Genomic DNA, 27,593 nt, shown 5'->3' on the forward strand with positions numbered 1-27,593 from the left:
TAAAGCAGGACGTACTGTGGCATTAATTGACCTAAGTCAGCTTCTACTACATACCTTAGATACCATATATGGATCACTACCATAAATGACATGGATTTTTGTTCTTACTGAGTCAGTTAGATTAGGTCTGACTGTTAGGATAGATTACAGTACATTAGGCTTAGTACTTCAACTAAACTCATTTATGTTACATTTGATTAGGTTAAGGTATGTTTAGTAGTGTAGTGTCTGCTTGGTTGCACTATGGTTTTGTTAGGTTGAGACGGGTTAAGTTACGCGAGTCACCATTTGGTTCCTGTACGAGAAATAAGTTGGTGAGGTCACTGCTACTTGAGGAAGCTTACTGTACACAAGGGACAAAATAGGAAGTGAGAAAGTCTAGCAAATGGTATCATTAAGAAGACACTATAAAAATAGATGAGCCAAAATCTGGTTATCTGTTGAAAGGACATGAATGGAGTACAATAATATATGAGGCAGCCCATTTAATGGTACCCAGGTGACTGTGGCTCCTCTAAAGAACCACTAACACACATAACATGCATTAGGCCATGGATCAAATTGGACCACTGCCTCACAGACCCCATTTTAACCTAAGATTGGGACCGAGTCAAAATGGGTCCTATTTCTAACACAGTATAGTAGATTAAGTTGGGGCTTATCAAGATTGGTGCCAATGAACCTGTAAGCCAAGCATCATACACTGCAGTGGCAAACTCATCAAAATAGTAAACAAACTTTTAGAAATGTATCATTGGAATGTGCACATCCACAAACACATCCATAAAAGGCAACCTATAATTTGCTATTGATATGATTTTCATGCAATCTATCACTGAAGAAAATACAAAGGCAGTAGATTAATACAAATATCTTCAATATCAGTTAAAATACAGGAAAAGCCCATTAACATGAACAAAAGAGTATTGGTTGACTAGACTTACCGTAAGTCTTAAGAAAGTATTCATTCGTAAGTCTTCAGGTTTAACCACCAAGTAAAATGTGATGGTACTGTATTCTTTAAGAGTGGAGGACAAAAGACCCCTATATTTGACTACCAATTTTACATCTTCACCAATTAAACTGTTACTGTACACCTTTCCTATCCAGTTTATATGAGAATGACAAAGGTTGAATTATAGGACTTTTAATCACATAACAAACAATAATTAATACCTGATCAACCTTTAATAAAGAGCCTCTTCTATGATATATGTCTCTGTTTATAATATGTAATGTAATCCTTTATTGAAACATTCTTCCCCCTCATGTAATTATCAATTCTCTCTGACCAAACCTTCAGCTCTCCATATCACCTCATTCCATGGCATTCTTTTCCTGTGTCCATGTCAACATCATAATAATACTCCAATTCTTAGCTTCATCAATGAGTTCTACGAATAAACATCCTGGTTCATTCACTTACTGTGAGTATTTTTATCAGACCACAATAATATAATTTATGGCATATTTAATTATTGGTCACTCTTATTACAGCACGATACAACATAATCTACTCACTATACACGACTTAACTTGTCCTTATTGTATCTTCATCACAAATACCTTCCCAGAAAACTTAATTTCCTAGACCAGACTACACATTCTACTGCCATAGATCTCATCACTTGACTAGACATTCTGGAAAAGAAAAATGTACTGTGTTGCACACTACAAATCTCTACATACCTATTATATTCATTACTCATCCTAAAGCTCAGACATTTTCAACTATTCTTCAAGATTTTTTGAATTCAGCTTCTGTTTTAACATTCTTACAACAGTAACTATGCAAATCCTCCTGTAGTTACTTTTTTCATGCCATCAATTTAAAATCATCATTAATTGTATTTGAATTCTTACAATATTCTGCTTTCATACTGTACACTCTCCCCAAATGCTTCCTTTTTATCTCCAAATTCTGCTTATTCTTTACTAATGGTTAATCTCACCCCAACACTTTTACTGGCTGTACAATCCTTCATCAATATCTACATTGAACAAACATGAGAATATATCCCTGTTTAGCTACATCATACACTGTACATAAATATAGTGCTAGTAACTCACACAATTCTGTATATATAACTTTTCAGTGGAATTAAAATGCTATTGTCTTTTACAATTCCTATTAAATGTATGTATAACATAATAATAATATAATCTGGTTACTGGTACAGTATAATATATGATTAAGATGGACTAATTGTCTATTTGGCACTACAGAGGAAGATTAAATACTGTTTTCTCAGTGGTACTGCATCTTCAAAAATGCAAAAGATGACTATTATAGTAAATGCCACATCACTCTTGTAGTGATACACCAGTAATGAAGAAGTAATGTTAGTAAAGTATTCAAAATAATTCAATACTGAACCAAGAATTTAACATAACTAATACATTACAAACACCTTAGACTATTAGATTGTTTATTTGAGGGAAACAAACATCACCAAGAAAGAAATTATTGAATATTCTTTAGTTGAGGAAAAAATGAAAATGAGTAAAGTCCTCTGAAAATAATGTTGAGTATATTAATGACGGTCAAAGTCTATAACCACAGACTATCAAACAATCAATGTACTGCAGTTATGTAGTTCAAACAGAGGGGCAAAATTCCAAAAATAAATTTAGAAGAAAAACAAATTTAATTAATTTACTGTTTTTGTTCTTCCAGTGTCAGCAAAGTCAAATTTATCATTATAACGATGTATGAACGTGTATGAATCCTGAATGAGAGGCAAATGACAACTACAACCACTGGTGTTGACAATGACTACTGACAGACATGATGCATAAAGCATATAAAAGGGAAGAGCACTGGAGGGACTCGTGGATGGACCCAAACAGCAACAGCCACACATTTTACAAGTGAAACTAAAACATTTGTAACAGAACTTAAAACTCACAAAACACACCTCTAGGGGATATAACTCATACATATAACTAGGATGATCAATAATTGGTCGTTTACTGTTAAAACACGGTTGAAAAAGAATCCCTCATGTTCAAAAATGGGAAGGTTAGTTCATTAACTCTTAACGCCTTGTGTACGGGGTCCCCTCTGTGCTGAATAAAATCATCCGGCGCAAGTCAAATAAAATATTAAAAGTGGCATCTCTGTAGTGAAGGGGTTAAGAGGAGTAAATGTCAACATGTGGATTTAAAAGTGCCAAAGCCATGAGTTTTAAAAATAAAGAATATATAACCAATAAAAAGATTTGAACATAAAGGCAAGTAAATGATAATGTTAAAATTAATTAACATTATAGAAATTCATATGTGACAATAAAAAGTAAATAGAAAAAATATTACTCAATAATAAAACTTCTAGGAGTAGTTAAATGTAAATATAATATGTAATAAAAACTATATGGTAGTTATAAACAAAACTATAGTATTCAGTTTTCCTAAAATTTTCTCAATACAGTACAGGTATACCTACAAGCTCAACTAAACCATAGAAACTGTCTACACCAGAAATGTCCAGCATCAGCACTTCACAATACATTCCTGAAAAGAAAACTAAGACTTGCACTAGCGGCAACTTTCTTGGGTACTCCTCCTAAGGCTCTTTATATTGTGTCAGTCTAATCATATATTAATCCAAGATCAAGAAATACTGTACAATGACCAACAACAAGTTACAAAAGATTCATAATCAACCAGAGCCATCTTTATCTGCATTACAATAGTTGTTAAAAATATACCTCAAATGTTATCACCATTATTTTCTGTATACAGGTTATCTCCTAAAGAGCTAAATCTAACTTGGGGAGCAACAGACACCTGTTTCCTGTATCATAGTTTTCAATTTTATTTCCCAACTTGATGCTATATTTCACTAATAGTTAAAGAACTATAGTAAAATTCTATCATAAGACTTACATTATCCCTGCAGCAGCTATAAAATGACACTCACATCTGCATTTATCAACTTCCTAGGCCAGAGATGACAGCCCAAGTCTGACTGGAAGTTAAGAGCTCTGGCCAGTCCAGAATTTGATAGATCTGGACTGACAGCAAGATGAGAACTTTAGCCTGACCAGATATTGACAGCTCTGACATGACTGGAAATTTACAGTTGTGGCCTGACTAGGAGCTGACAGCCATAACCTGACCACAGGTTGACAGGTCTGCACTTGGTACACTCTCCATATGATGTTCCGTATCACTTATAAATGCTAAGACACACAGCTGACAAACTCATAACAAAGGATGGATAATCTCCCACTTTTTTCTGTATGCTGCTCTTATAGAAGTACTGTAAGTAATTGAAGAATATCATCTATGTAAGATTCATTCAGAATCAAGGCTACAATCAGAGAAATTCACACACATGTATATAGCAAGAGATAGCGTGGAGCAATATTTTTGACACATTTCTCACCTGATAACTCCAAGAGATAAATGTGACAAAAGGTGGAAAAAATCATCCATTCTTCTATGACAAAGACACTATTCTGCTCCATGTTTACTATAAATATCAACACACAGAAGAACTACTGGCTTCTGGTGCTCATGAAAGCACTAACAAACAGAAGTAAAGTGAATGATTTATTTGTCCTTCAGGTTCATTTATCTGGCCAATAAACCAAACCCACAACTACAGCACCATTTGTTTACTGCAGTGCATTCTTACCAATTCTCCTGAGAAATACATACAGTATACTTTTCAAATCAATGCATAAAACTACTATTTATATTTACAATTCATAAAATGGAGAAGACCCAAAGGCTAATCATTATTTAACCATACTGTATTGTACATACTTGAAACATTATTAGTCTTTTCCAGGTCAAAGTATTCAGTGGTCCGAGACGTGCACGTTCCACCGGCAAATGTTTGGAAAAGTTGAGAGGCGGTGGCATCAGAAGTCCTCTCTACCTTGATGCATTTGGGGTCTCTGATTTAGAGAATCAAAGTTGTATTTTCTTGTTATAATTACTGATCACTGAAGGTTATTCAGCTGACAACGGAAACACATAATAAAAAAAATGCAAACTGAAAACACAGGTTCATTTAGATTCATGTCTTAGGGTTATATACCTGATCAATTTTTGTCGGTGTTTCTTCTCTTTTCATCAACTGGTAGCTGATAAACTTAAATGAGACATTTGCCTCATTGTTGTAGCAATCAGGCACACAACAGTTGTAAATGACAAATTACTGTAACTATGTCACACAGCCTTTGTACAGGTAATTTAAGTAGGATAAAAACAATTATAGCCGACCCGACCCTGGGTGTTTCCTAGAGCGCACTGCAGTAAATTAATGATGACATAATTATGCTAAGACCTCACTGAAGAGCAACAACACTTCATGGGCTGTTTAGCATTTCCACACTAAAATTTTATCTTCCCTAATTTCTCACTGTACTTTAAAGATATTTTTTTATCTTTTAAAAGATCATACTTCCATTTTTTATCTTCATTAACTCCTTGTTTTCACTTCATTTCTGTATCCTTTAACTGTCGCCTTTTAACTCTTGTCACCTTCTGGTGCTCCACAATTCTTACTTGTCATTCTGTTTTCACTTACTGAGATTCTCCTCCATTCTTATATGATAATTCTGTTGGTTAATGCAGACAAGTGATACTTGCTTATATGACTGACAAACTAAAATGAAGAATCTCCAGCAAATGTTCCGAGTACTGCTGTTCATATTGATACTTAAAGAAGCTAATAGAGTCCATATCTACATTACCTTACAATGAATCTACACATCATAATACAGAATTCAAAGTGTGGAAAAAGTTTGTATTTCATGTAGAAGTTTTAAAAAAGCAGCCTCAACACAACCTGGAGACACTCCAACTACTGTACTCCAAAATATCCTCTGGTGAAGATACATTTTCACGCTGGATCATTGAGGAAACTGTCTAGCTCACTTGTGTCCTGTTCCAAGTCCACCTCTTCTAACTTCAGTCCCTGCTCATCCTCTGTGCTTGGGATTCTTCCTGTAAATGTAGAAAACGAAAATAAAAACAACTCGTAAAATCCAATACGTGATTATACTTTTTATCACGACAGGAACCTTACAGCAAAAAAGTACTATAAAGATCTGACAGTAAAAAATAATAATATAATGTACATAGTTTTTAAATTTTACAACCTTTTTCCCATTACTGTATACTGCAGGGTAACTAGCATCAAAAGAATACAGTCTTATTTCAATCCCATCTATCTATTGTCTCTGACCAATGTGACATTTCGAAAAGACAAATTGATGCCACTGTCTCTCATCATACACGCTACACTACTGTTTCCTGGAGGTCCATCACTCTCCCTTCTTCTCCATCCAAAATACCAGAGCTATGTTAAATGTTGATGACTTCAAAGATTTACCAGGTAAATGAAGACTGGTGTGTTACTACTCACATCTCACTGATAACCTAAACTAACCTAACCTAAAAAAAAAAATATTACCATCAGGACTTACTTGTTACATGACCCTGTTCTTTGTAATATTTAATATCTTCACTGAACTGATCTGAGAAGACCTTTTCTCTCTCTTTCCTCTCATCCTCTTTGTGCTTCTCCAGTGCCAGCATCTTGGCTTGGTGAGTCACTGACAGCTCATCTGGTGATGGGAATTCCATAATGTACAACATCTTGTAACTCAGAGGCACAATAATACTGTAAAAATTAACCCATTTTTGTCATACATCTATGGAGATCCACACTCCAAGAACAAAAGTTTTTGCACTGTATACATCACATTCAGGTGCTGCTGTTTAAAAAAAAATCCTAAATGTTTTAGAAATGTTATCTATAATATTACACTAACTTTCCTTCACTAAAAAGATGCTTCATTACTTGAACTGGGTTGCAAGGCAGTAAAACCCAGTATCCAGCAGGGTAAATTAAAATTTTGCATGTGTACGCTAAAGTAGGGAGTCTAGAACATCAAACCTCATGGCCACAGGAGAGGAAAACACTCACATGTACAGTTTTCCCGTGATCCTACAATTAATGTGGTGAGGTAAATCATGTCACATTAAGAGTGGCAAGGAGGCTGAGTGAGGTCACTATGTTTACACTCATTGTTTCCTGCAGTAAGAGTGGTCATCCCACTGCAGTTCACCATCTGACCTGACTGTTTGGAAACATTGCCATCCAATAGATATTCACAGTGCAAGGTAACCATCAGACTAGATGCTTAATATATATCGGCAAAACCTAATTTTTAATGTGTTGGTTTCATCATCCACTGTCACAATATTAAATTAAAAGTGAAGACAAGATGGACTCCTAACTTTTAAAGCTTGACTCCAGCGTTGCATGAAGATAATGTGGACTGTTTAGGAATATTCACCCAAAGGTCCCAGACACTTAAAGAAATCAAATGCCCAGAGATATAATAATATGGACCAATCTTCCATAAGAACCATAGAAACCTTATATAATATTCTAATGTCTTTCTCATGACACCCACCCATACAAATGTCACACAACTCTTTATGAGAATTACGTTCAAAACATTATATCATAAATGAAGCGCCAAACTGTATATATAAGACTCACTTTTAAGGGAATTAAGTCTGTGTGTGTGTTTTTCCCGTGCTAAAGCGAGACTCAGCCGGAGGTCAAGTGTTTGTTCTTGGAGAGAAAGTTCTTCATCTAGATCTTCCAGCTCCATGAGGCCACCTTCAACCTCCTCAAAAACTCCTCTCATAGAACCTAGTGAAACACGAGGAAATGTTTACAATTAATAATAACAATCATGTTTTGTAAGTGGTCTTCAATAAGTTGAGCAATTCTAAGTCTAAATGATATTGTTCTACTGTAGTCAACAATGTAGAAGGCTTTATTATTTCATACAATTTCCTGCTCGATCTGAATAAAAATAATATCATACAGAGTTAGGACTGAAAGGGTCAAAACATAGGGGAAGATGTCATAGAGCAGGGGTTTTCAAACTATGGGTCCCGACCCTTCAGTGGGTCACGAAATAAATAAATTGGGTCGCAAAATAAAAATGGGTCGCGAAAATAAATAAGAAAAAAAATAAAATGGGTCGCGAAAATAAATAAGAAAATAAAAATAAATGCACCATAATTTAGGCTTGGTTATTGTAATATACACTCCACAGTCTAGGAAGCGACTGCAAGGAGAGCAGTGTTTGTCTTTGATTTACTCATTTCATATCATTACACTTAGGTTTAATGGGTCGCAATTCAAATTGTTGTTCTGGCTGTGGGTTGCAGTAAAAAAAGTTTGAAAACACTGTCATAGAGTATAGTACACATACCTGATGGAACAATGGAACATTTTATTTACATCATGCAGTTCTCACTAAGTGTTTGGATGGAATGTCTGAGGGTCAATAGGACTGTGTTTCCCATACTGTAAACCATGAAGGCTTTTGTTAAACCACCAATGTATGTAATAAGTCATTTATGTCCAATGTATATTTTCAGCCTTCGGGCTGCAGAATTTTTTCAATAAACCGTTAATTATTATTATTATTATTATAAAACTAAAGGGAATAAACTACAGCTACTTTAAGTGAAGATATGAATACAGATGTGTTCAGAGATCAATTAAAATCAAATTAAACAAAAAGTTCTATAACCAGATGAATTAGTATTTCGTTTCTGTAACCAAAACATCACTTAAGAACATAAGAAAATAAGGAGTCTGCAATAGGCCGATTGGCCTGTGCCTGGCAGCTCCTGTCAAGAGTTACTACCACTCTCTATCATCCATGAATCTATCCAGCCTCCTTTTGAAACTTTCCAGAGTTCCAGCACTTACTACAAAGTTGCTAAGCTTGTTCCACTTGTCCACCACCCTATTTGTGAACCAGTTCCTTCCTATCTCCCTCCTAAACCTAAACCTAAACTTGAAGCAGTCATACTTGGTGATAGCAAGTAAAAAATGAAAGCCTTATCACACTACTGATACATAAACCCTCATATAAGTATATTCAACTCACCTATAGTTGCCAACATGGAGTGCAACTGAGCCATAATGTTAGGTAAGTGAGCCAACAGTGAGTGAATTTCTGCCATCTGACTGTGTTGACTCTCACATTCATCTGCCAAGGTAGTTATCGCCCCATCAATATTCTGGAAACAAAACTGGGTTGATGAGAATAACATCACAAACTAATACCGGTATATTACCTTAAAAATATGCAAGTGATTAGTCGAAAATATTAATAAAGAAATACTGAAGTTAATTAAGAACAATATCATCTCATACATCAACACAAAATGACACATAAGATAACAGTATTACAGTATAACCAATCACAAGACAACCATTTTTTAAGATAATCATTAGCCCACCTGAGCAACTTTAGCATTTTGTTCAGCCATATGATGCATGGTGGCCCACTGTGTCTGGTACATCTGCATGAGGTCAGAGCCGGCAGCCAGGTTCATGTTAGACTCGGTGGGGGTCGTCGCTTGTCTCTCTCCCACCGACAGCCTCTGCAGCCTACAGAAAATCATGATGAACCCTATTGACTGACCTAGAAATTAATATACTCTACCATAATATACTGTATAAACAAATGAGAATAAACTAAAGGCTCGTCTGATTATTAATATATGCGTGGAATAAATAAAAGCAAAATCGCGAGCATTACAGAGTACCACGGTACCATACAGGACTAATGCATACAGACACCATATAGTGATGGTACAGTACTACAGCAAGTAATTTCATCATAACTGTAACAATAAGCTAAAATATTATATTACTTTTATCATCTTTGCCACTGATCGGCTCATTAGCTGCTTGGGAGGTCGGTCACGTAATGGTTGAGAAAAATTTAATGCACGAGTAGGGATTAAATCTTTGATAGTCCATGGATAAAGAAGAGTGATAAAAGAGGGAAGAGGGTAAAGTAAGGAGGCCATTTTTAAGAGATCTTCCAGTTTTTTGCTTGTTAGTAAATACAATGCAAACCTGTTGTAAAAATAATTATAGAACAAACTTATACATATCAAAACCAAATCTGAAATCTCCATAGACAGTTCCCTGGTCCATATTGTTGAATTTGCACTGAGAAAGCTACAGTGGTGAATCATTTTTTACCTCAGAGGACACCAAATTTAACCTATCTACGCTTTACTTTGATCATTATATTACATTTGGTTGGTTCGTGTCATCGAGTTGTCAGATAATGGTTAAAATCTACATAAAACAGATGAAGCACAATTTCCTGCTGCCAACATAACATTAGGTATATTTAAGAGCATAATGAGGCAACTTAACCAACCATACTGATAGAAAATTTGTTTATATTGGAAAGTAATCATCACATACACTTCTAAATTTGCTAAATAATGTATTTACAACAGTATAAAGGAAAATAAAGTCTCAAAGTATTCCATCTTTGCAAGGAGAATTAACATTTCCTATTGTGTATTATTTTACTCTAACCAACTACAAAGTCCCTGTGTATTATAACAATTAAACTCACCCTGCTGTAATTCCATCTTGAACCGTTTGTATATTTTTTCTCAGAGACTCAAACATTTTATCAATTAATAATAGTTTTTACTAGTGATCAATGTCTATTACATCCACATCCTCGCGCACACTAGTCTGTCCCGATCACTATATTGACTTTGGCTTAGAGACTCTTATATATTTTATATTTTTATTTAAATTTATAGAATTATATTGAGTAATTTAATTTATTAGATGTTATTTATATTGAATTAATTATTAAGTTTTGTTATTTTTATTTTATTTTTATCTTTTAATGTTATATGTTATAGTTGGTAAGGGGATTGAGACGCGGTGTTTACCTCCCTAGGTGACCCACTGCGCCTGCGTCAACCTTCCCGCCAGATGGTCGAAATTAACTCACTCCTTCATATTTTATCCAATTATTACCACATTTAGGTATTGTACTTCATCTTTATCACTATCAGCAGATGTTGATTATCATATTGTAGTAGTATGAATGTTATTTTCAGGGATTTAAGGTTGTGGTTAGGTTTAAATGGTGTTTTATGTGTGGTAGTGTTGAGGGTGTGTGTCAGCTGTGTACTGGACGGTCTCGCCCTCCACCATAGATATATTTTTCGTCTTTATTCACGTTTTTTGGACCACTTACATATACTACATCAAACTGAAAACAGGTAAGGAGTTGTGTTTTTTATGTGTCATATTAGAATTAGTGTAGAAAATTAAATTAAAACTTAAAATATGAAGCCTTAGGTTGTTAAAACAGATGTACTGTAGTGTGTTACTAGGTACAGTATCTCTAGTTACCGCTTTATGGTTCTGTAATATTTGCATTTTTGTATATAAAAATTCGAAACTCTTATGGATTCATTGCATAGGTCAAGTATTTTCACCGATTGTACAGTACTTGTGGTCTGTTAGTTCCATATTGTGGTGGGTAGCAGTTGTCATTGTCACCACTGATTGATGATAAACCCAGTCAGTTGTGGTAATATTTAAGGATTAACCAGCCACCTAAGTACAAATATCGAGGTAATTAGCGGTTTAGCACATGACCTGCAGTTAATGATGAAAATAGGTTCTTATATAGAGTTTAATTCTAAATAATTTTTCTTTGGTGTTGTGTGCAAATGAGTGGTTATGGATATACTGTAGGCAGTGGATATTTTGCCGTGACAGTTAAGTTCCTACTCATGCTATTTTACCGTGAGTCTGCTCTGATTGGCTAATCGTCCGTTACCGACGAACAGCACGAGAACTATATTTGACCGTGACTTGTGGCATTTGGCATTTATTTTTCCTCGAGTTGATCGTTGTTTAGCTATAAACATACCTAACCATATATATGTTGTGCATGGAACTTATTATAAAAGAAGCGACATTTACTAGAACGTAATAGAATCTGACCTAACCAACCAAAGAAACCTACCTAACCTTACTTAACTTCCTAGCTGGGAGGATCGGGCCCCCGTCATATTAAACAGACAGTACTTACCCAATCAAAGTGTAATCACGGTAAAATAGCATTAGTAGGAACTTAGCCGGTCACGGCAAAATATCCACTATGTACACTGTATGCCCACTCCCCCTCCATCCAAAAAATTTGAAGTCCAGAAAGTGAACAGGGTTTTGAAGCAGAGGGAAAATGTTGCAATTCCTCTGCCAATTTATTTTTATTAGTGAGGTAAGAAACTAGTTTCTTTATATAGAGAATTTCCCTGAAGTCGTTCATTTCCATGAATGACAGCTAAAGTAATAAAGATATTATCCCTTGTTTAATGATGGGGTTGTGTTCCTGACAACCTAACGCCTCAGCAAGGTTATCACTAAACGAGGGATAGTACCCGTGGACTCTAATGTGGCTTGTAATAATTTTTTCACAACTTTTATAGTTTTATTACATGTGTCAACAACAAAAACAACAGACCATCTAATAGGCCACCTCATCTCTGGTTTTCCCCCATCATAGTGTGTCGATCTATCGCTAGACCGAATTTTGACCTAACATTAAGTAAGAAAGGGTGTCAAATTTTTTTTGTGCTAAACGAGGGACACCTGTGAACTTACCAAAAAAATGTAAATTGAGAGCAGATTATATGAAATACACAGAATCCAACTTAACTAAAACCCTCTACTCAAACTGCAGAGTCTGCCATGCACAACACAAACCATCTATCATCCTCCTGCCCATTCCCAACATAGTGCAGATAACTCTTTTAACATGACTTCTACAAGAGACTTTGGGAGGTAGCAGTTAAAGTGGCTGGGTATGTCAGAAACAGTACTGTACCTACACAACACAATATCAACACCTAACACACACTTGTGTATCTGTAACTGTTCTTGTACTCAGTTACTAAGAAATTATTACTTTTGTGCAGTTTTTGTTCATAATCTGATTTTTCATTTTCATTACAATATTGTATACTATACCTGTATTTCTGAACAATTTATCATATCATCTTATTTTGTATGTTCTCTCACTATTAATTGCTAATATTAAGTATTCTTCTTTTTCAGAAGTTTTAGGGCACCATGGATTGCCTGGAGAGGCTCCTGGGCAAGCTGCCTCCAGTCCTGCCGAGCCTTAAAGATCAGATCGAAGAATATCTCCTGACTCCTGAGGAACTACCCATCCACGACCCCATTTTTTCCCGTCGGTGGTTTCCCAGGAAACCGGATCCCACTCGCCTGTATGATATTTCTCTGTTACCCCCAAGTACATGTCTTGAGGTAGAGCGCGACCCTGCTACTGGTGAGATCACGGGACTGCGTGAAGTGCCAAACAAAGATGCTGGAGCCACGGCTAAAAACTCGCTGTCCATGAGGCGCGCCCCTGGACCTCCGGAGGAGACTGTCAGGGGATCCTCTACTAACTTCCCATTCTGGCCAGGAGGATTCCCAGAACCAGTTCTGGATAAAGAATCAGTTGAGGCAGAGTTTCAGTTAGATAGTAATAATTATCTCTCACACCACCCAAAACTCTCCCGAGGAATGATCTTTGAGGTACCAAAACAGCTGCCCGAGAAAGAGGAGAAGCCGACAGAGAAGGCACCTGAGCTAGTTGTGAGTATAACGGACATGCTGCAGGTGGATGAGAGTGTACTCAAGATCTTTGATGAGAAGGAGGAAAAGGTAGTAAAGAAAGAACTTATATTAACTTTTGAAAACTTGAATGAAGAAGATACTTCACTTGTTAAAAATTTCAACATAGAACCTCCTCCGAAAAAAGATGAATTTGTATTGAATATCAGTGACGCCTCGAGGTCTTCAACTATAGTGGTGAAGAATACAGAGTGGGCCGAAAATATTGACGTTAATGAACCAGTTGACGACTTTAACTCGCAAGTTCCTAATCCTGCTTGTAAGTATCCATTTGAACTGGACACTTTTCAGAAGCAAGCAATCCTACATTTGGAAAAACACGACTGTGTATTTGTTGCTGCACACACTTCAGCCGGCAAGACGGTGGTGGCAGAATATGCCATTGCGTTAACTTTAAAGCACATGACAAGAGCAGCTTATACCTCTCCCATTAAAGCTCTTTCAAATCAGAAGTATCGAGACTTCAAAGTAAAGTTTGATGATGTGGGCCTCTTGACTGGCGACATTCAGATCAACCCAAAAGCTTCCTGTTTAATCATGACAACTGAAATTTTGCAATCTATGCTTTACAATGGTAGCGATCTTATAAGAGATTTAGAATGGGTAATCTTCGACGAGGTTCACTATATCAATAATGCTGAAAGAGGACATGTTTGGGAGGAGGTGCTCATCATGCTCCCCAGTACTGTGAATATTGTGTTGTTGTCTGCCACTGTGCCCAACACAATTGAATTTGCAGATTGGATTGGCAGGATTAAGAAGAGAAAAATATACGTCATTAGTACCAGCAAGCGTCCCGTACCTTTAGAACACTTCTTGTACACCGGCACGGGAGGTAAGAGCAAAGACGAACGCTTTTTGCTGGTAGACGCTAATGGTAGGTTTATCAACAAGGGTTACAATGATGCCGTGGCTGCAAAGAACGAAAAGAAGAAAGGCCACACGCTGCAGGGACCAAAGCAGGGCCGGCAACACATGGGAGAGAAGCAAGAGAAAAATATGTGGATTGGTCTCATTGATCACTTAAGTAAGAGAGACTTGCTGCCGATCGTAGCATTCACTCTGTCTAAAAAGCGGTGTGATAGTAATGCTACTCAGCTGATGAGCCAAGACTTGACGACAAAAAGGGAAAAGGGAGAGATCTTTTCATTTATTAAAAAGTGCACAGACAGACTTCAGGGGACAGATAAAGAGCTGCCTCAGGTGATTTACATGAGAAGTTTACTACAAAAAGGTATTGGCATTCACCATAGTGGTATTCTTCCCATCCTTAAGGAGGTTGTAGAAATGCTGTTTGCCAAAGGCCTTGTAAAGCTTCTGTTTGCGACAGAAACCTTTGCAATGGGTGTAAACATGCCTGCAAGATGTGTGATATTTGATTCCATCAGAAAACACGATGGAAAAGCATTTCGGGACTTGGTACCCAGCGAGTACATCCAGATGGCAGGGCGTGCTGGTCGCAGAGGCTTGGACTCGACTGGAACAGTCATCATTCTTTGTAAGAACGAAGTACCAGAGTTGTCTGAACTTCACCATATGATGTTAGGGAAGCCTACAAAATTGGAGTCACAGTTCAAGTTGACATATTCTATGATCCTGAACATTTTGCGTGTTGAGAGCATCAGCGTGGAGGACATGATGAAGAGGTCTTTCTCTGAGGTTCTGAAGATGGCTAATGAGAGTAAGTATGAAGCAGAACTAAAACAAGCAGAAGAGAGACTCGGTAAAGAGCCAGAATTTGAATGTATGATGTGTAAAGACATAGAAAAATATTATGCTTGTGCTAAGGAGTATGAAAGGCAGCGCAGGTATGTCTATGAAAACGTGCTTGGGTTTCCCGGTGTCATGAAGACGATGACTCCAGGGAGGATTGTCATCATATGCTTTAACCAGTATCAATTTCGCCTGGCATGTTTGCTGAAAATTGATGTGAAAGATAGAAATAAGCTGACTGTGCTTATCCTAAAAGATGGAAAAGAATCCAGTTCCTTGACAAAAGAACAACTTAGGTTAAAGGAAGCCGTTGCAGCTAGTCAGGTAGATTTTGATATATTGGAAAACACGTCAGAACACGCATCATTGGAAATGACTCCTCAGCATTTAGCAGCTATCACAAACAAAGTGATCAAAGTGAATGGAGAGAAAGTAATTGACAACATCAAAAAACGACAAATCCCACGATTTAGAGATGATCCACCTTCACCGTCTGTTATGGGCGTGATTAATGAATTGCAGCGTCTGAATGAGTCTGGTGGAGAGAATCTGTCCTATCTCGACTTGGTAAATGACTGTGGAGTTAGGGACTTGGCAGCTGTCACTGAAATTGATATCCTTAAAAATCTAAAACTAAGAGTTATGGAACAGTCTTGTCTAGAGTGCACACAGTTCAGAGAGCACTTTGGTATTACCTTCGTAAAGTTGAGCCTTCAAGAGGAAATTGGTCGTCTCAAGTTCCTCATGTCAGAAGAGGCACTACAGCTCCACCCTGAGTACCAGATGAGAATCCAAGTGCTCAAAAAGCTTGGATACATTGAAAATAACAATACAGTAACACTTAAAGGTCGAGTGGCCTGTGAGATGGGTAACCATGAACTGATGGTGACTGAACTTGTCCTTGAAAATGTGTTTGCTGACAGTCCAGTTGAAATAATTGCTGCACTGTTGTCCAGTATGGTCTTCCAACAAAAGCATTGTAGTGATCCAAATCTGACACCAGAACTACAAAAGGGAATAAAACAGTTCCAGAGTGTGGCCAGTCATATTGGAGAGGTACAGAAGGCGTGTGGCCTGCCAGAGGCTGTTGGTGATTTTGTAGAGCAGTTCAATTTTGGCCTGACAGAAGTAGTGTACGAGTGGGCTCATGGGATGCCATTTAATAAGATAATGGAGTTGACAGACGTGCAGGAAGGAATCACCGTGAAGTGCATCCAGCGGTTAGACGAGACATTTAAGGATGTCAAGAATGCCGCCCACCTCATTGGTGATCCGAACCTTCGGGAAAAGATGGAGGCTGCCTCCACAGCTATCAAGAGGGACATTGTATTTACGCCCAGCTTGTACACTCAGTAACAAGTGAGTGCTCTTAACTGCTTTCAGACTTATGAGCTTGCTATAAAACCATTTCTGTGCACAAGAGAATTCTCATTTTTATAGCCTCCTGTGCCATGTAAGACTTGTAAAATTGTAAAAAAAAAATCGTGCCAGAACCAAAGAATCGTGGAAATTAATGGTAAATAGCATTATTTAACCGGTGATAAGTGATGGTCAGTGTAATATATCCAGCATCAGAGCAGTTATGTATACTGGACTATATGATCATAATCAACATTATTATTTATTCATGACACGATGTTCTTGCTACCGGTGACGCCTACATTACATCAGCCTTGTTATGTTTGGGCGTACTTCACTATGACATGTATTCAAGTACTGTACTGTATACTTTCCTATATCTATGCACTGTATAGTTTTACCTGTCATGCTATATACATCAACTTCAGACACAGGTTAATGGCCCCTTTAAACCTTCAGCCAGCAAATCTCCAAATATTTACTTATATATATATATATATACTGTATATATATATATATATATATATATATGCTAACTTTTTATGTGCTTTTTTTTTCCAATTTGAGACTTTGTTTAGTTAAGTATAGTTCTGTCATATGCAAGGCTTTTAAAAATGACAGCCCTTAATTTTATCTCCCAGTATACGTAGTTTCTTACATGGGGTCAAGTATAAGGTCTTGGTCCCTAGACTTAATGAATGCTGTACTGTACCTCTGATGTGAAATCTTCTGAAATCTCTACAAGTACTGTACATAGTAAAGCAACATTTCTGTATTAAAACATAACCAAACTTTGACATAACATGGAAATATTTGATGAAATTTCGCAGCCGAAAAGAGTCGGCCAAGTCCGGTGTATTGACATGATATGACATGATAAATGATTGGCACAGTGTATCGCATGACAACCCTTTTGTCTCTTAGGTTGAAAGTCCCGAACATTACCAACTGAGCAATGGTGCCCCCTAGAGACCTGCCATATGTATCATTATTTCCCCACACCTGGCAAAGGGGAAAAAATATTATCGGTTTTCAGTAAATAAAAACTTTAATACTGACAAGATATAGGTTAGGAATTTGCCTGCAACCATTGATATCTCTTTGACCGATGCTTCTCACAAGAAACCCTTGCCGTAGTTTTTACGTTTTGCTATTTTCATTAATTAAAACGACTAAAACAGGGATATAATTGCTCAAATTAAATTTTAAGCTTTGGAAACTAATACAATATCCCTCTTGTGGTGAGGAAGTTCATCCTTGTTGAACAAGACACTTACATACATGGACAGGGATGGTTGATTACACTACCTGATGGTGTCAAATAAGATTGGTAGTGTTTTCTCTTCTCCGGCCAGGCCCACACCATCACAGGACAGGGCTGGGAAGGCTTTAAAAAATTATTATAAGTAAAGGCGATGTTTAACAATGGACATTATTGTTTATGAAAGTGCAATAAAGAAAATCTGATGGTATTGAGTATAATATTGACTAAGGAGCTGTATAGTTTTTAATACTATAAGGATAGAAAATTATGTCATAGAGGAAGGTGCTGCATTGAGGTATTTGTTTAATTTCTTCCTCAATTATTACAGTGAGAAAGACTTAGACTGTATAAAATTTGTGGATTTGCATTAATCATGACATTATGATTTTCACATGTACTTTATTTTCAATATACCATTTTCATGAACTTGTTGTTTTAATATCCAGGAATGTTTTGTACCGTATGCATGATGTTTATATCTCAAGTGTTGTGTTGGGACAGCTTGTTTAGTGTACTCTTTCTCCTCTGCCCTTTAAGAAAGAGAGTAAGCATTGCAAGAAGTGACACAGCTCCTCCTCAACAATGTGTATGTTCTTCTGTCTGAGTAGTGAATGCGGACTACAATAAAATCAACACTGCTGCTGTGAAAATGAGTTTATTGACAATTTTCTATTAAGGTATATCATAACTTAAAGATATTTCATCAAGCTACAATTTTCTGTAACTATTCCTATTGTGATGCCTATATAAGAACATTTTATTATGCACTCAAACTTACTGTGCTGGGAATACTATACAGGATAGATATTTTTTTATTAAAGTACTGCATCTTATAGTGACCTGATGACACCCAACAGGTAACATTAAGATGTTGGAACTTTTAACTTAGTGAAATTTACCATGTTCATTGGGATGAGATTTGGCATGATAGAAATTGATACTAACATGTTAAGAAAGGCATAACAAAAATTAATCATTCCTCACAAGTTATATTAAAAGACCTGGACACAGAACCTGACCAAGAGGAAGATACCATGCAGGGTGCCAGAACAAATGCTTATCCCCCAACCCTTAGCATTTATCAGTGATCAGTAACCCAGCAAAGGTTTATCCTACCATTGGCCGAGCACACACAATAAGGTCATTTTATTGTTGAGTGTACAAGTGCTAAATACGAGGTGAGAGACTCTAGTCCCAACTGAGAATCAAACCTGGGACTTTGTTTGCTGGATGAGTGTTGTAGGACTGAACAAGGGCTGTGTCCTTCACCAGTATGCAATTTATCAGTACAGCTACAATGAAACCTTCAGATAATGCACTTCTCTTCCCATATAATCTGTTAGATGGGGTTTCACAACTAAAGGATCTTCTATGTAACGGATTTTCATATCTACCGGTGTATACAGTCGAGTTCATTAGATGGAGGTTTGGCATCTAACGGACCTTCGGTATAACAGATTTTCCTCTCCATTACTGTAGTCTGTTGATGGGTGGTGCCAGGTTGTGTGAGGTGACAGAGATAAAATAGATACTGTTGATATCTTTAATCTTGTAAAGGAAACACCATAACAGAACATATACTATAAACATAGCAGTAAGAGACTGAATAACACCAGGTGAAGAATGAGTCTGTGTTTGCTCTTTACTCCGGCCATCCTGTGTTATAGCAGAAAAAAATTTAAAGAATAGATAATGATTCTACACCAGTGTATAGAAGCAAAACCAAAGAAAGCAGGAGCACTTGTAAGACTGATGAGTTTAAAGATGTGTTCATTAGTTATCCTACCAATATTCGTGAGCACATGACCTCTACCAAGACCTACTGTAGGTAGTGTTTATTTATCTTGTCTATTGTGTTTACTCGAACAAGTGTGAGATAAATAAGGGAAAAGGAACCCTCAGAGGAGTAACATAATAGGGGAGAGAAATGCAGGACAAGTGGAGAAAGTGATATGACAGCAAGTAAAAGTATCCACACATAGTTGTAACTTGAGCTATCATACCCAGTTTTGTTAATTGTTTTATTCCCTAATGAGAACTTATAAGGGTGAAGCTTCCATAGTTTTTAGTTGATGTTTGTTTATAATTTTATTAATTTTGCACAGTTCTAATTATGGTTCTACATTGCATTATTCTCCCATATTTTCTATCTTAGGTTTCGGTTCTCTTTATCTTGATATACAATAGAGTGTAGTGATGTTAATACAGTTTTTTAACAGTTATTCTTTGCCTTGTACTCACAGCAGCAGTAGTCAAGTATGGTGGAAACCGTGAGTGATCTGGTGATGGAGATACCTTGCCGAGCACCACAGATCAAACTCCTGGCCAGTCTTCTGGGGGAGGTGAGAGTACCGGCCGTGTCCTTGTTATAGAATTATTGTTTGTGGTTAAATTTACTTCCCAAAATATACTCATGAATTTATTAATCCAATCAAGTAAGAGTTCCATTTATAACTCCTCGGTATAAAGCATGAAGTCTGTGAAATCCTGCGTGTGATTTTTCTTGCTGGGGTTGTCTACCTACCTAATATAAACCATGATGAGGCCTTGTCATTTTCACAAATTTGTTTATTTTAACTATGATTCACTGTAAAGCATTTTGAGTCATTGTAGGTACAGGTACATAGTATTAATGAGTCACTTTTTATGGTACAATACATTTCCAAATAAACAATTGTGTTGGGTATTTCAGTTTGTATGATTGCCATGCAGCACTTTATACACTATTCCCTGTTATTCTTAAGGTTTCTGGGAGGGAAGTAATTTAATATGTTAGTTAATAATTATGTTTACACGTTATTTTTTATTTTTTTATTCCAGGATGAGTGTCCTTTACCAAGCAGTATATTTATGTACGGCCACAGCGGCACTGGGAAGACCTTGGTCACTACCGCTGTGTTGGAGAGGCTTGGTGTTTTAACGAGTCATGTTAACTGTATTGAATTCTACAACTCCAGGGTCATGTACGAGACCATACTCAATCAGCTCAGTGGTATGGGTCCTGTGTGTTAGTCATACTTAATAAGAAATAAATATTTTCAATACAAACCCACAAGGTATTTTAATATACTGTAAGTCTCTGCACTACATATTGGTAACCAGAGTTTATATACAACTTGTAAATAATTTGCTTCTTTCTTTTACTGTTTCTTTTTCGTCTTAGTAGTTCCTCATTTTCTTCATATTGTTCCTCCTTCCTCCTTGCCCTCCTCCCTCCTCCAAACCCTTCTCCTCCCTCCTCCACCCCTCCTTCCTCCTCCTCCCTCCTCCACCCCTCCTTCCTCATTCTCCCTCCTCCACTCTTCTCCTCTTGTCTCTCTCTAACATATATTGACCTACTTATCTGTCTGCAATTGATCATCAGTACAGTATACAATGAACAGTGTGTCTCATACAGAATGTTCCCTATGTCATTTTTTCCCTTCAGACATTTGTTCACATTCTCTTCATCTCGGTGACAGTGCAGTAAACATTCCTTCGCCCACAGGGACCGTACCAACCAGCAACAATAATTATTCGTCTTATGCATCGTGTGACAACCTGGGGGATTTTGTTGGGCACATTAGAAATATTGGAAGTAAAACGAAACAGCGGATGGCCATTGTAAGTAGAGGAGGAAGTACGAGTGTTGGTAATACCCGCATTATGTTTTTATTATTAGCTTTTATTAATCTATGGGTAATTGTATGGGATTTAATAGCAGCATTTTAGTCTACTGGTAACTGAAGGACTATAATTAGGTCTTTTCATAGTGGCATTTTGATGCGTTTATTTTCGTAGGACAGAAGGAAATTTTGTATCTATAGGCATTTGAGATGTTGTAGCTAGATTTTTATACATATTTGTTTTAATATTTTCCTAGTTGAAGTAAAGACCACATCAGTATTTGAACATGACTTACGAATTTAGTTTCGTATTTTGTTTTTGTAGTGATTTTTTTTTTTATTTATGCGACAGGTGTTAGAACATAGTGAGCGACTGCGTGACTGTGATGCAAACATTCTACCAGTGTTGTGTAGGCTACAAGAACTAACTCGGGATGTAAATATTGTGGTCATCTTCTTGTCAACACTACCCATCGACAAGTTCCGAGCCGCCACTGGATTCTTGGAGCCGATCGTTATCCATTTCCCACAGTATACGAAAGGTTGGAACTTCTTCTACAGTACTTTTGTATGTGTTATATCACTTGACTGGTGGGTATATTAAAGGTATACCTGTAGAAATATATGTTTTAGTGTACAATGAGATGTGTCACTCTTTGAGTATAGACCCAGAGAAAAGAAAGAGTGAAGGTATAATGAGCTAGAGGAGGAGGATGAGAGGGAGTACAGTCATGCTCTTCAGATACTTGTTGTCAATGGCATTGTAACATCCTGGTGAATTGATTCTGTCTCATCTCTCCCTGTGTCAGAAACAATGGTAGAGTGACCAGTTGACTTTGATCTCTTCTAACTTACCCTCTTCTTTTTATGAGTTTTTACTCCTTGATGCAAGTAAATGGCAAGTGGTGCTCATGATGAAACCAAACTAGCATATGTTTTAAGTCGTTATCACTCAAAAGGTTGTATCGTAGCTAAGTATATCAGTTAGTTGGTGAAATATTTAGAGAACCATCTTCTGGTAGCCATCTGGAACAAAAGATTAAATTTGTAGGTTATGGTCAGCTTTAAATCCATCCCTGACAACAGTTCATGGTATTTTTTTGTTTGTAGAGAGAGAGATTGAAATTTTTCTCAACACGGAACTAATTGTCAGAATTTATTGTGTTGACATACTGCACTTGTGTTAAATTATCAAGACTTTTTCATTGTAATCACTATATTTTCACTCTTGGCAAGTCTTTTCATAGTGTAGTGCTGAGTAATTGTACTCAAGGTCAATATAAATTCTTCCTCGCTCCTAGAATTTAGTGGCATATGACATAAGCTGTTGAGTCGCCAGGGATGTAATTACCACAATCAATCAATCAATCAATCAATCTTCACTCCTAGATTCCTTACCAATTGCTGCGTCTTTGTTCTAAATCAGAGCCCTAAGAAAACCATCTAGTGTACAGTGCAGTATTACCCTTGTAAGACAGTGTAAAGTTTGAATAATGTTAATTGAAGTATGACACAATTTTTATATTACTTTCATTTGAAGTAACACTTAAGCTGGCCACTGCAAGTGTGGAAAATGGCCATAGAACAATGATGATGATGATGATGATGAAAAATACATACAACCATTACTGTGAATAATTTTCAGATGAATTGGTTGAAATCCTAATGAGACAAAGACCACCCAGGTACTCCGAGGAATTTTATAAGAACTACATCAATCTGGTCCTGAGTGTGTTTTACCTGGCGACAAAAGGGTTTCCTGAGTTACAACACCAGGTAAGTGTGAGAGGATACAAGTACCATTACCTTAGACTTATTGCTCTATGACTAAAATTTTATTATTTTTACTTTATTGCTATTAAGAGTAGAATAATTGTTTAACTGTATATTGTGTGTTTGCATAGATGAATGTAATTTTAATGGTATACCTTCATTATTTTTGTCTAAATTTCCAGGTCCAACTAAACTTCAAGGCTTACTGTGAGCCCGTGGAAAAAGGTGATGCTGAGGAGTATGACATCCGCAGGTTGTGGAGGAACATTGAACCACATCTGAAGAAGGCCATGAGTTCTGTGTATCTCAGAGAAGTGTCAAGGTATTGGATGTACGGTATATGATATTGTGTTTCATTATCTTCAACCAATGGAAGAATCTCTCTCCCTTCAGTCTTGGGAGATTAGATCAGTACATTTGACTCATAGCTTGTGAGGGGTACCAGGAACCTTCTGCTACGCACTGATGACCAACCGTGAAACACTTAATGTCGTCTGTCTTTATCATGGCAACTCGCTGATAGTTTTCTCTGGTTACATTGTATAATCAAACCATCATATCCTACCATTCTATATTGTTCATTATTCACAGTAAAAAGAAAATATTAAACTTAATGAATTGTTCCCCACATTTCAAGGAGTGACATTCCCTAGACAAGAAGTGCTAGCTCAGAGCATTGACACTACTGCACAATAATGCCCCATCAACCTGTCTGGTATACCTCTAAACCAGTGTCTCTCAGTTTGCATGTCCAGTACACTACCAACTGAACCATGGGGCAATTAGGGCATAGTACTGTACCTATAAATTATATACAGTAAATGATTGTTTATTTAATGAGAAAATCACCGACACCTATGTTCTCCAGCGCACAGTATGAGAGGATGCAGCAGCTGACCGAGACGGCTCCCCAGGACGTGGCTCTGGTTAAGGCAGGTTTGACCAGTAAGGTAAGAATCTATTTTCATACCTCTACATTTTATAGGTTTCATCTATTATTGTTTTATCATTTTATCTCTCTATAAAAAATCGTGTAAGTTAAATTATTAATAGACCTTTACCTGCTTTATTTCTCTTCTTTCAGGTATTGTTTATTTATATGAATATTTTAAATTTTTTTTACTAGATGGAACTGCCATTTTACTCAAAGTTTCTGTTGATTGCTGCGTATCTGGCATCTTATAATCCAGCTCGCACTGATAAGAGATATTTCATGAAACACCACGGGAAGCAGCGCAATACAAAGGCTAAGATAAAGGTAAGGTTTTAAGGCTCCTAGTAAATGTGTTGATATATTAAGTACCCTGTTACAATTTGTTTCATCATTATTTGAGAGAATATTAGAACATTGGAAATCTTTTAACTTATTCTCTTAAGAACTTTGTTAGTACCACAGATCAGGATTTTTCTATACTCAAAACATATTAAGTTGGATTTTCTATAAATAATGCTCTTGACATAAGTTAATCCCTTAGTTATTATGTAAAGATATATTAAGTTAAGTTAGGGCCTATTAGTACTGGAACCCATATGACTTGGATATTTTCAAATTTATTTAATTTTTTTTTGAGATGAGTAATATTTATTTCAGGCAAAGGAGAGATCCAGTAGTCAGCTGGTTGGGCCAAAGCCTTTTCCCTTGGACCGACTGCTGGCCATCTTTTATTCCATCGTTGATGATAAAGTTACGCCAACTGCAAATGTATTTTCCCAAGTAAGTGACATGACAGACCAGGGAGCATGATAAGCACTAGAACTAGACACCTTCCCCTCACAGACACACCCAGCTATAAAACTGAGACATTTTCGCTTATAATGTGTGATGGACAAAATCCGAAACAAACACAGACTTTCCCATCATTTTCTGTTATTAATTCTTTTGGGTGCAGCAGCTAAGAGGTTACAGGACTCACCTCTTGTCTTCAGGGTTGTTGGTTTCTGCCCAGGGAAGTCCACTTACCCCAGCTGTGAAGGGATATTTAACTGTGAAAGCGGCCAATTATATTGTTGGTCAAACTGCCTCTTCATGTACTGTATCCTCACTGCCCTTAACAGGTCATAAGGTCAACAGGACTCATTTTCAGTTTTTCATAAATTTTTTTCGACTGTAATAGATGTGTTCTGCTATGGTGTTCCTCTTCGAAAACAAAACCACAAATATTAATCTGGTTTACCCATTGCTTCAAAGAACTACACATCCATCCATCCATTCTCTCTCCATTCCTAACTGTGTGGATTGCAACCAGTGTGCGCCCCTCAAAAAAAAAATAAACTTACAGCACCCTCTTGAGAGATATGGTCTAAAGGTGATGAGTTGTGTATTTTAACAGTAATGATTTGATCAAATGGGAATCCTGAAAATATCAAACTTTTTTGTATTTTATTATTTTGTTTCAGTTTTTATGATGTGATGTCATCCAAAGTTTGTCTTGTGTATTATAACCTGGATTATTTTCTGTCACCTTTGCACAACCTTTCCTGCTGCTGTACAGTTGACCAGACTTAAGACCAACACTGACTCCCTCGTTTTTGTTGTCTTACATTTTCTCTAACTACGGAAGGCGTTTTAATCACCCTCATATCATAGTTTAACGTATAATTCACATTCTTTTGAATGGAGTGACATGACAAGATTTCCCCTGCAGATTTCTACCCTTGTGACCCTGAGGTTGGTGACACAAGTTGGAGGAGATGATCAGCTGGATGCTCCAAAATACAAATGTGCCGTTCCTCTAGACTTCATACGGAGTGTTGCCAGGTATGTCAACGTTTGTGTACTTCCGTGTATTTTGGTGTAGTTAAATTGTAGTCCCGGGTAATGTCAGTAATAATCGTTCTCTGGTATAATATAGAGTTACGCCTCCGTGTATTTGTTAGGATATATTATGGGATTTGGCCACCTTTTCTAGTATGTTTGTTCTGCCAAAGTTTAGTCTTGGTGCTGTTTTCTACACATGACTTCAGCATCTTAATACATATACAAAAAGTGTACACAAGGTGTTTAAGTCGTTCCTGACTTGGATAATGAAACCCATGTGAGGAATCCATTTTGCATATTTGTTTCAACATTTACGGTAAGTGTATTTATCCCGTGAGGAAGTGAAACAAAATTTTCCTTGAAACATTATTGTTCAGATTTTTCTTTATTGATTTAGTTTGTGGATATACAGACAATATACTGGTTTGGAAAAGCCAGTGAATTTTACAAATACCTGTAAACCTGGAATTTTATGTGAATTCAGTTCAACTTCAAAATATTGTTATTTTGACAGCAGTCTTATTATAAATTAATGTTGTACTATATAATAGGTAAATAATTAAACTTTTAGGAACAAATTCCAGTAGATAGTTCACTCCAGCAACTGAATTGTTTGTGCACCTGTCATATTTCATGTTAGCGATCAAATAACCTAATATTGAAGGTTATACTTACTAATTCTGCAATGAGTATTGTCAGAGATGAATTGTTCTTATAATTAAGTGACTTTATTTAAGTGGATTATTCCACATATTTATCATGAGTCATATACTGTAGGTGGATTAGGAATTGATTTTTTGTTTTTTTTTTGCCGGATTTTACTGCTTTTTTTGGAATCTCCGGGTCGACCCTCGTGAATCGCACAAATTCGATGAGAAAAATATGGAGGGGGGGTGTGTCAAGGTCTTTGCCAATGTTCATCACTAGGCTTCGGGTGGGTCGTGGAAGGGTCTTCAATTGCCTGATTAATATCATTTATATCGTCTTTAAATTTCCCAATAGTATATACATATTATTGAAAACCTTAAATTTTGTTATTCTGTCATAATAAATACCGAATTACTGTACCTGGATAATGTTTCCTACAGTAAGTGGGGTGATAATCACCAGATAAAAAAGAAGGGTCAGTTTCTCCTAGGGCAGTGATGTAACTGATGTCCTGCTCAGCACACACCACAGTACGAAAACCTCACCAACCTTGACTGGCACAGGGCTGAACTCATGTTTCACATCATGGGTGTACTGTCGACTGGGCCATGGAGACCTGACGTATTAATAATAGTTTGAAAAGTATTATCGATTGATGTAACCAATTTTTTTTTTCTCTTTTTTTCCAGGATGGTTAGTTTTGACATCGTACGTTACCTGTATGACTACTCATAGCCAGTGTGTCGCCTCTTGATGTGAGTGCCTTAATGGTGTGGTACAATTACTTTTATAATCTGAAAAATTCTTGAATGTTGCATTCAAGTACTGAGTTGCCTAGCCATCATAAAAAGTAATGTACAAGGATGAAATAATTTCCCCTCCCCAAAAAAACTATTATCAAAATCTTTTATGTCATAATGAACAACTTGCAAACAC

General features: G+C 36.7%; 2 protein-coding genes across 5 annotated transcripts in view; one reads left to right on the plus strand and one right to left on the minus strand.

Moving 5' to 3' along the window:
• Positions 1-1,169: 1,169 nt before the first annotated feature.
• Positions 1,170-10,574, minus strand: LOC121865246 (dysbindin protein homolog). The gene is made up of 6 exons (XM_042364603.1): positions 10,440-10,574; positions 9,298-9,448; positions 8,943-9,075; positions 7,529-7,684; positions 6,444-6,584; positions 1,170-5,961 (listed from the first exon to the last, which is right to left on the minus strand). Exons 1-6 carry the CDS (start codon positions 10,493-10,495, stop codon positions 5,858-5,860), a joined length of 741 nt encoding a protein of 246 aa, XP_042220537.1. The 5' UTR covers positions 10,496-10,574; the 3' UTR covers positions 1,170-5,857.
• Positions 10,575-10,784: 210 nt separating this feature from the next.
• Positions 10,785-27,593, plus strand: part of LOC121865247 (origin recognition complex subunit 5-like) — a 16,907-nt gene continuing 98 nt past the window's right edge. Inside the window, exons 1-12 of one of the 4 annotated variants that reach the window (XM_042364606.1) lie at positions 10,796-10,867; positions 20,117-20,215; positions 20,694-20,865; positions 21,361-21,476; positions 21,831-22,020; positions 23,124-23,254; positions 23,434-23,573; positions 24,120-24,201; positions 24,378-24,509; positions 24,843-24,965; positions 25,897-26,009; positions 27,347-27,593. The exon at positions 27,347-27,593 is cut by the window's right edge and continues 98 nt beyond it. In XM_042364606.1, the coding sequence (XP_042220540.1) occupies positions 20,132-20,215; positions 20,694-20,865; positions 21,361-21,476; positions 21,831-22,020; positions 23,124-23,254; positions 23,434-23,573; positions 24,120-24,201; positions 24,378-24,509; positions 24,843-24,965; positions 25,897-26,009; positions 27,347-27,392 (1,329 nt within the window). In that variant the 5' untranslated portion in view covers positions 10,796-10,867; positions 20,117-20,131 and the 3' untranslated portion in view covers positions 27,393-27,593. Of the gene's footprint in view, positions 10,868-10,897; positions 11,107-12,952; positions 18,300-20,116; positions 20,216-20,693; positions 20,866-21,360; positions 21,477-21,830; positions 22,021-23,123; positions 23,255-23,433; positions 23,574-24,119; positions 24,202-24,377; positions 24,510-24,842; positions 24,966-25,896; positions 26,010-27,346 lie in introns of those variants that run through there. The other 3 variants (XM_042364607.1, XM_042364605.1, XM_042364604.1) reach the window with 3 other exon arrangements.

Source organism: Homarus americanus, unplaced genomic scaffold (assembly GCF_018991925.1).
Source record: "Homarus americanus isolate GMGI-L3 unplaced genomic scaffold, GMGI_Hamer_2.0 scaffold16889, whole genome shotgun sequence".
Taxonomy (NCBI): domain Eukaryota; kingdom Metazoa; phylum Arthropoda; class Malacostraca; order Decapoda; family Nephropidae; genus Homarus; species Homarus americanus.

Bases quoted from the DNA above. Each gene is read 5' to 3' on its own strand.
- LOC121865246 (XM_042364603.1), bottom strand. From the start codon at position 10,495: ATGTTTGAGTCTCTGAGAAAAAATATACAAACGGTTCAAGATGGAATT. The intron at 9,449-10,439 runs GTGAGTTTAATT...GATTTTCTGTAG, and splicing joins CAAGATGGAATTACAGCAGG to GCTGCAGAGGCTGTCGGTGG. The intron at 9,076-9,297 runs GTGGGCTAATGA...TTTTGTTTCCAG, and splicing joins AAAATGCTAAAGTTGCTCAG to AATATTGATGGGGCGATAAC.